Raw genomic sequence first — 9,850 nt, forward strand, 5'->3', positions numbered from 1 at the left:
TTTCACATGCTATTGTACTTTCAGAGGTAGCCATATGTTTTTCACATTTCATTTCACATGCTACTTTTTTTAATCATCAGAATTTAATGACATAAAAATTGCTATCTGAGTTGACACAATTATTCCCTCTTGATGATAGTCTTTAAGTAGAAACATAATTTGACAGATGAGAGTGCTGCAGCTCACTGCTTCTCACAGACTTAAAAAAACTCTTCCTGAAAAACTTTGAAAACTAGTCGATGGAGGAACAATTTGTCTGCTCTATAATTTATTTGCTTTTCTTCTTTCTTCTTTTTTTATGCCTAGAAACATTTGTATGAAAACAGGAATTTAGTTGTTCAAGAACTCATTTACTCCTGCTGTGCAGTCATCATAAGAAATCATAACCCTCTCTTTTAATAGCAAATTAGGACTAGGTAGCAGCGTAGATCAAATAAACATTAGAAGATCTAAGAGCCATATTAGATTTAATACTAGATTAGATTTAGAGGGCTGGATTTAACTGGAAAAGTATGCAGAGTTCATTTCAAAATCAGTAAAATCTTGTTGATACATATTTTTGGCTGAAAATGAGGAAAGTATGGTGAAGACTGAGCTGTTTAACGGCAGGTTCATCACAGCCGGAACATAGATACAGAGATGACAGTAGACAGAAAAAGTATTCCTGGAGTTTCCTACAGTCTTGACTGGGGAAAAGCCGTTCTCGCAAGATCTCTGTCATTCTGGACGGAGCTCTCACGGAAACAGTTATTCCTGGAAAATTTCAACAGCATGTAAAACAGACTGAAGTGAGAGATTCCTTTCCATTTCGAGACACTAGCTGGAACCCAGATGGAAATATGAACTTGTGTTCAGGAATTCATATCCAAGACTCTTACCATCAAAGTTGCCAAGACTTCAGATGTGAAGTTTTGGGTTAAACCCATTTCGCATGTTCTCTTAATGTTAGATTAATCTGTTTTAGGTGTGAGCATTACATCAGGCCTCAAAGAATTATGAGAGTTAGTTAATTCTTTAGGTATCAGAGGCACAGAAAGTTTTGCATTTCAGGAAATGTCTTTTTTCCCTTCCAACTTTTTATTATTAAGATAATTTGCATGAAAACAACGTCTTTTTGCTTGTGAGCTTCTGCCCCCACTGTTTTATTATTCACGCGGAATAGTCATTCGTTACATATGAGGTCATTGTTATTTGCTATTGAAATTATTTTAATGTCACAAAAAGGATTAAGACTTCAAGTGAAGAGTGAGCAATAGGAAAACCTGATCACCTAAGCAACAGAAGTCCTATTTTGTGCCTGTATGTCTAATAATACCTAACAAGGCAAAAAAAACCCCAAAAACCCACATCACAGAGGGAATGATACATACTCTTTTTTTCCTAAATGAAATGCTTTTTTATGCCTTGAAAGACTTGCAAAGCTGGTGGGTTCTGCATTTTTAAACATTTAAGGTGTAATTATTTGTTAAGCATCAATGACAGGTTCAAATGAAATGATCTCGTTGTGACAACGACGAGCAGTCTGGGGTCTTGGTGCATCATTCGGGATCTTTCCCTCGTGCAATCCCATGTTTCGGGAGCTTTCTCGGGAGGATAACGGGAATGGGGGTGGCCTCGCGAGCGCTGCGGCGGCCAAGGCTATGGCGACAGGGTGGTCTGGTCTCCGGTCTGCCACCAGCTCCTTCTCTGACCTTCTTGTTCCACCTCCCCCCCTTCGTTTATCTCAAACCGCAGCTTTTCGTGTCACTTAAAGCTGAAAAGCTCCTAATGCATCTCCAGCTCCTCTGCGCTTTACTCCAGTGTCAATATTACTGCTTTAGGGCTCTGTCAAAATGAGGGAAGGAGAGGGCTGGAAAGGCCGTTTGGGGCATCCGCGCTGCGCTGCCCCACGGCTGCCCCAAGAAACCCGAAAGCTTTGTGTCGCCTGGTGAAAACCCCCGGGAGGCGGGAAGGGGCCTGGCCCGTCCCTCACGGGAGAGCCTCCGGCGGCCACGCAGCCGTGCCTCTGGCACTGCAGGCTGCCCCTGAGGTAAACCCCGCTCGAAATCTGCCCTTGCCCCAGAAGGGAGCCTAAAAAGGGTGTTTCCCCCCCAAACGCAGCCCACCCCTGGCTGCTTCGTCCCGCATCGCCTCAGCGCCTCAGGAGCGCGGCGCGGCGCGCCAACGGCCCCCCCCGCGCGCCAACGGCCCCCCGCGCGCGCCAACGGCCCCCCGCCGCGCGCCGCGCCCCGGTCGGCAGCAGCCGTGGCGGCGGCGGTGAGGCGCGGGGCGGCCGCCAGAGGGCGGCGGCGGCGCTGCGCGCGGGGCGGCGCGGCCATGGGCGAGGCGGAGGGCGGCTCGGCGGGCGCCGTGGAGAAGCCGCCGCTGCCGGCGGCGGGGCCCGGGGCGGCGGCGGCGGTCGCGGCTGCCGCCGCCGCCGTTGCGGCCGCCGCCGCGGCAGCCGCGGCCGCCCCGGAGCCCGGCGTGCCGGCGGAAGAGGCGGTGGTGGTGTGGAGCCCCGAAGTGGAGGTTTGCCTCTTCCACGCCATGCTGGGCCACAAGCCCGTAGGTGAGAGCAGGCCGCGGCCGAGCCGCGGGCTCGAGTAGCGGCGCTGGCCGGGCAGCAGAGCCAGGCGGCGGGCGAGGGCCGGGCGGGCGGCGGAGGAGGGACCCCGGGGGCTGGCGGACCCGGCCGCGCTGCGGTGCTGCCCCTAGCGGCCTCGCGGGCCCGGGGCGTCTCCGAGCGAGCGGCGGCGCTGCACCCCCTGCCCCCTCCGGAGCAGCCCCAGCGAGGCAGGGTGCAACACTGGCTGTGCCAGGCGTGGCTGCCCGCGTCGGCATACGTCCCTCTCTCTCGTGCTGTTTGATTCCCCCTGTAACCATATATCTATATATATATTTTTTCAACTGTGTAGCACAAGTAAAGCTGTCAGTAGTGTTGATTGCTCCAAGTTCTTCCCCCAGGTGTGAACCGCCACTTCCACATGATCTGCATCCGAGATAAATTCAGTCAGAATATCGGACGGCAGATTTCCTCCAAAGTCATTTGGGACCATCTGAGCACCATGTACGATATGCAGGCTCTTGTGAGTATAAAAGCGATGCAGGAGCGCTCTTGTTTCCTTTCTTGTTTGGGAGTTTTGATAGGCCCAAATCACTTGGCCTCTCATGGTGCTAAGAACTAGGTGTCATTTCGGTGAGTTGTTGGGAGTTTCCTTGTATGAAAGTACATTAGGCGGGAGGCAATGGAACCTGCGATGATTTATTTTTTCCATGCTCAATTCTGACTTTTCTGTAATTTTTAGTTACCTAAATGCAGGTCCTGCAAACCTTTACATAGGTACTTTTCTCCCTGTTTGGCAGTTAGAGTTTATAGTGTGTATAAATAAGAATTTGTCAAGATCAGGTTCCAGGGGTACCTCGTCATGATTGCATTTGTCTTTATATTAACTGGTTTGACATACAGAGCCTCCTGATTCTCCAGTGTCTGAAGCATTTTTTGAAGAATTATTTAGCTACTAATTGCACATAAAGTAGAGATTGGGGTTGTATTTCTAAATCTATATTGAATGTTTTATCAAGATCACTCATAGAAATCTTTCTTTTCTTCCTAAGCACGAATCTGAGATTCTCCCGTTCCCTAATATAGAGAAGAATTTTGTTCTTCCTGACGAAATGATTCAAGAAGTGAGAGAAGGTAAGATGTGATAGCAGTCCGTTATTCCTGCTTGCTCTAATCTCAGTTCAGAACAGGTAGCTTAACAGAACTCCAAAAAAAAAGAAAATAATAACGTGATAATCCAAAGCCATTCTTGGCCATTCACCAATGGTGGTGTGCTAGGGGCATCAAGGAAAAGTGTTAAATAGGTACAACTTTATCTCATGAATTTTTAATCTGCTCACAGAAGGTAGCTGACAGGGAAAGGATCGCTCTGCTTGTGCTGTTCATATTCTCTGTATCAGCCTCTGTGATTGACCACTGTCAGAGATACGCCAGTGGACTACACAAGCCTTTGGTCTGATTCCACACAGTATTTCTCATAGTATTAAGTATCAATTAGGATTGGATGCTACTAATGGACAAACAGGTTCTATTTATACTGCTAAGATGCAAAGTCTTGTCTGGGTGTATGCAAGATGTTTATTCCTTTGCAGGCCAGTGTGTATGTCTGACCATGTATAGTTTGCTGTGAATTTCTTGCACCTTTGTGTGTTCAGTATTATGTATGACATAATTTTGCAAGAGATGATCTGCACGCTTTTATGTGGTTCACTTTGTAGGATCTTTCAAGAGCAGTATCTGTGGAGCTGATGAAAGTAACATTTCTGAATGTTATTTGTGTAGATTTCCTGTATATAATCTATATATAATAACATTTCTGTGATAAAATTTTCCATACATGTAATGAAATAAGGCAGTTAAGTAGCAATTTGGCTAATTTTTAAAAGTATGCTCCAGGAATATACTCTTACTGAATATCTGCAGTTAAAATAGCTAGAGGAGCTTGCTGCTTGGCCATGGACTTTACCAAGTACTTCTCGTGCTGGTGTAATCATTTCATTTTTATTGTTAGGGTATTGGGGTTTTTTTAAGATGGTTCATATGTCTTCTTTTTAAGAGCATTACTGCTTTTTATGTCTGAAGACAGAGATTTTTCATGTTTTTGTTGTGTAGTTGCAGCACGTACAAATTGATTGGAAAAAAATATTAAATGCTTAGAGATATTTGTAAAGGTTCAGTGTGGTTTCACTGCAGTATAAAATAACTTCTTCATGTTTTTATGTTCTTAGGATTCAGTTACCTCGTACTTCCAAAGCTCACTCACTCAAGATAGGCATATCTGTGTTGTCTAATCTAGTAGAACTTTGCACCAGTTTGAGAGAAATCTTGGATTAAACAGTGCAAGTTGCATTTTCAAAACTTAGCTGTGTGTCTGTTATTTAGTACTTGTTATCCAAGGTAGGAGCTAGGGAGCTCGAGCATCTGCACCGTTAATCAGACAGTTTTGGGGATGTATTAAACCACAGTCGAATGCTTCTCAATCATTAGGTACAACAAAGCTTACAGTAATTGTTCATTACAAAATCATAATAAATCTAAGATACCGCAATGTGTTTTGCCTACTTAGCATTTCACTCTGTTTCTGTTAATAATTTCACTGGAATATTTGCTGTGTGGTATCTGCCTTGGTATCTTGTTCAGTCCACTTGCCCTATGTGGTGCTCTGAGTATAGTTGTTTTTTTTGGATGTTTTTCAATCATAGTCCTGAGGAACATTTCTAAGTTTAATATTAGAATGTTGCACTGAATGTTTGTGAACATTGTGCCCATATGTTGAGGTGACTAACCTGAAAAATGTATATATGGCTCTTTAAAACCACCCAACAGTTGCTAACAATGCTTTCTGTAGGAAAAGTAATGATCGAAGAAGAAGTGAAAGAGGAAATAAAAGAAGAGATGGAGACTCATGCAGGCCCAGAAGAAGGTAAATTTGTAACTCTACTGTGTAAAGTGAGATTAAAAAAGCAACTGTAGTTCTGAGAGATGATGTTAAATTGTAAACCCTGCACTTAGTGTACTTTGATGTGATTTTGTACAGACTGAGCATATGCCCATTGCCAAGAACTAAAATAATTTTAAAATGAACAGAGTAAGCAGTTGCCAATATCTGACACTTCGGAAGATTTCTCCTTTGCTCCTAATTCATCTGTGCGAAGTTGCATAGCTTTGTTTTTTCTATTCAAATATGTTGTTGACAAAACCCCCACGAGCCTGAAATAATCTAAGGATCTCTTTAAAAAAAAAAAATTGAGTCCAGTTAGTCACTGGAAAAATTGAGGACCTACAAAGCAAAAAAAGATTGCAAGAGTATATGCTTAAATGGGAAGAAGGGGGTGTCTTTTTTTGTCTGTTTTGTTTTATTCTCATTATCTTGCTGCTTTTAAATATGAGGCTTATTTTTGTAACACTTTTCTGTAGAACAAAATCAAATGTAAGCAGTAGAGATCCTGCTATTTACCTTAATGGACCAAGCCAACTATTAACTAGATAATTTCATAATTCTTATACCATAGAATAAGTGGTGTTTGGTTTTAAGACTGAACATAATAAATAATCTAAAAATGTATTTTTAAAAGATACTAAATCTCACATTTTGGGTACTCAGTTTTAAAGTCCATGAAGTGATCTTTGCTGACTGTGAATTTCATAGGTTGGTCATATGTTCTGTAAATGTTCCTATTAAGTATTCTGATTTTAAGTGCTGTTTAATTCCACTTAATGAATTTTACTTTTAGCTTATCAAAATTCATGCTTGGTTTTAAAACAAACAATAAAAGCAAGAAATGCTCTTTTACAGAACATTTTTCCTGTAAAAATTATAATAACAGTTTAAAGATCTTAAAGATAGTATGAGAATTGATTGGTTAGGAAAGTTTTAAATAATATAAGGAAATGTGATATGATTTTTTTGCCTATGTGTATATGTCTGATTTGGAATCACACTCTGGTCCTATTTCAGTTTTTGCACCTTCTGGAAATTTAGGAAAAACAAGTGAAAAGCCAAGCGGCAAAGAAAAAGAGAAGACTTCGTCAGACTCTGGGTCCAAAGAAGGACCCGATAAGAGGAAGCGCAACAGAGTCACTGAAAAGGTCTTAAATGCAAACAGTAATCCTTCCAGTCCAAGTGCTGCAAAACGACGCAGAACGTAAAGCCCTGAAAGAGAGAAGTATTTAACTATGGAACATGAAGAAGGAACGTTTAAAAGTGGACACCAGGAAAGACATTACTTGGACTTTCTAAGAGAGGAAAAGGTATCTGAGCCAGGTATTTGAAGAATCTGCACATTGGCTTTATACATGCAAGAGTTTGCCTGTCTTTCCCGATTTGTTTGTTAGTCAGCACTGAGTAGCTGAACGATAGCTACCTTCTCAGGGCATTGAGAGAGGACGCTGGCAGCTTTATAAGTTTATGCGTACTTAACAGTTCCAGTGGTTGCCTTTTAAACCACTAACACACTGTGTCAGCACAGCTCATGAAGCGAGTGCTCAGTGAAACAAGGAAGCTCGATTCATGAAAAGCTTAGGTTATTTCTGTAAATTTTGGATCTTTTTCTTGCCTTTGTTTTGTTGCTTTCTTTGAATATTACAGACCCTCTATGGGTAACATTTGGCTGTTTTACTTATTGCAGACGTAGCGTTTGTATCAAATGTCTGGCTTTGTTGGTTCAGTAAAAGTCTTTTAAATCCAGATTACTAATGAGTTGCATTTTTCTTTCATATTGTTATTTTTGCTGGAGGCAAAATAACCTGGATCCTTGGTGGTGTAACTTTTTTTTTTCTCCAGTCTTTATAAATATATATACTTTAAGTGAACTGAAAAAGACAATGCCTCTAGCCAGAATAATTAATCAGTGTCCTAAATAAAATATCTGGTGGTGTCACATGATATTGAAAGGGATCAGCTGAGTTGTGCATAAACCTAGAGACGCTGTTTTATGCATCTGTACTATAGTAGTGTATATAATAGTGGGTTTTGTACTTTATTTAACTTTTTTAAAGCAATTTTATTAGATATTAAGTATTGCAAAATTCATCCTGTTCTACAACTTAAATATTCTGAAGTAGTTTTAGTAAAAAATTTACTGATGTATTGTAATGCTTGTCTTTTATATGCTACAATATTAAAATTTGATAGACGTTACTATTTTTGAGTTGCCAAGAGGTGGTTTGCACTTAACAAACACATGTTAAATGGTGAATGAAGCAGGCTGAAATGTTACTCAATTTGTTTCGCCATATTAACTGTCATTTGATAAATAAAAATAATTCTTAATCTAGTAGTATTGCCTTCAAGGTTAAAAGCTAGAGACTTACTAGCTTTTGTTTTTACTCCAAGTACATAGCCAAATTCTTGTCTGTTTTATTCACATCGCTTGTTTTATACCAAGAATAAATCTGACACGTTCATTTTACTAAATGGTAGTCGTTGCATAACTTAATTAAAATTTGGCTTGTGTGGTAGTCGTTGCATAACTTAATTAAAATTTGGCTTGTGGCTTATTTTTTAGTGTTATTTAGGTATCTTCTGCTTCTAGTGAAACTACTCAAAAGCACGAATCTGCTCTGTAGGAGCCTAAATATTTTTACTGATCTATTTTTTAATGACTGTATCTGGATCTTGTGAACTAGTACCCTAGAACTTAATATGTTTGATAAGAAATCCTGGCCTGATAGAGTCCGTAGAGGGTTTGCTGTTGTTTTCCAAAATGCAGGATTGTCTCTGTTCTGATTAGCGTAACACAGTTGTGAAGTATTGAGTTCAGAGCATGACTTTTTTTTTTTTATCTTTTGATAGTTCATCTGTTTACCGTCTCATTCACACTGGTGAACTCTAGAAAGTTAGAACACTGCCAGGATGTTACTGGATGGCTACTGCAGCTGCTTCCACATGTGCTTTTACAGCTTGACGCAAGCTCCCTGTGTCCAAGGTCTGAGGTAGCTGGACATGAACAAATTCCAAACCAGAAGCCATAAAATCCCATTAATTTATTGCTGTGCATCAGCTGCTAAGCCCAGCAGAAGGTCAGGTGACATAGTTATCAGCTGCAGAGCTCCACAGAGCTCCAGTTTGTGGGAGAGATGCCACAGGTGACTCAGAAATTTTCCAGGTGGATAGAAATCAAACTGTTTTATAACCTTGTATGAAGAAGTTTCTGCTTTTAATTTTGAAGTTAAAAAAAAAAATCCTCAAGTTAATACATTGGTTGGTACTATCAAGTTGTTTGAAGTTATCATATACTTCACTTATAGATGTGTTCCTAAGTGAGTTCTGAAAGTTAACTTTTGTTAACTCTGTTAGCTTTTGCTGTTTCCTTGAGAATTAAAATGCTCATTACTTTGTAATGATCTGTATAGGTCTTAACCATAATGTGCAGATTTTTTAACTTTAAGGTCTCACGGCCTTGCGGGTAAATCCTTTTCATCTGAGGGATTCTGTTCTAAATTATTTGCTATATCAATGCAATTTTTTTATAGGTTAAAGTACAAGTGTGTGATTATTGACGTGTGATGCAATTTCTTCATACTACCCCTGAAGCAGGGAGTCCGCCTGGGATTCTTTACTCTGCCTAGCAAAACGGATTTTTAGCAGTTCACTGGCTGTGGAGTTAGATATTTGAAAGATGTAAATGCTGTGCATGACCTGAGTGCTGCAGCTCCCTTTTCCTGCCTTCTTGTTCTCCAAGTCTTGGCTTCTTTGGAAGATTGTTCTTCTCTTGAATTTTTCTCTAAGCAGGATATTATCCACTGGAATGCACTGATATGGGGTCCCCTGTTGCTGCAGCCCCCCGTTGCCTGGATGGTTTAGATTTTGCTGTGCCGAGGAAGCTACGCGCAGAGCCCTCGCTGGATCCTTCGCCCCGCGGGAAGAGGAGAGCTTCCAGCATCCCGTCTCCTTCCCAGCAGCAACCCATGGCTCCAGTTGGGGCAGCAGGATGCGACCCAGCCGGGGCGCGTATCCTCCGCACCCGCCGCTCTGCCCAGTGCCCGGGACTGACAGGCAAGAGCAAAACGGCCTCTCGTCTTTTATTGTTTAATTTATTTTTTATTGTTATTTTTATTCGTTATTTTTATTTGTTAGTATTATTTCTTTCCACCTGTCTCCCGGGGGGGAGGGGGGGAGCAGCGGTGGTGCTGCGGGGGGGGGTTCCGCACCGCGCAGCCCCCGCGCCGGCCCCGCCCCTCCCGGCTGCGCGGCGGCGCTGCGCCAATGGGAAGCGGCGCAGGGCGGAGGGGGGCGGCGCAGCGCCAATGGGGAGCGCGCCGGGCGGAGGGGGGCGGCGCCGCGCCAATGGGGAGCGGCGCCGGGCG

At 42.4% G+C, this 9,850-nt stretch overlaps 1 protein-coding gene across 2 annotated transcripts; it reads left to right on the top strand.

Moving 5' to 3' along the window:
- The first annotated feature begins 2,280 nt into the window (after window positions 1-2,280).
- Window positions 2,281-7,229, top strand: MRGBP (MRG domain binding protein). 2 transcript variants are annotated; one of them, XM_026092877.2, is made up of 5 exons: window positions 2,281-2,548; window positions 2,944-3,065; window positions 3,595-3,676; window positions 5,391-5,465; window positions 6,501-7,229. In XM_026092877.2, the coding sequence occupies exons 1-5, from the start codon at window positions 2,317-2,319 to the stop codon at window positions 6,689-6,691; spliced, it is 702 nt and encodes a 233-aa protein (XP_025948662.2). In that variant the 5' UTR covers window positions 2,281-2,316; the 3' UTR covers window positions 6,692-7,229. The 2 variants fall into 2 exon arrangements, with proteins under 2 accessions (XP_025948662.2, XP_064377682.1); XM_064521612.1 differs by having other exon boundaries at window positions 6,525-7,229.
- Window positions 7,230-9,850: the final 2,621 nt, after the last annotated feature.

This window comes from Dromaius novaehollandiae, chromosome 16 (assembly GCF_036370855.1).
Source record: "Dromaius novaehollandiae isolate bDroNov1 chromosome 16, bDroNov1.hap1, whole genome shotgun sequence".
Classification (NCBI taxonomy): Eukaryota; Metazoa; Chordata; class Aves; order Casuariiformes; family Dromaiidae; genus Dromaius; species Dromaius novaehollandiae.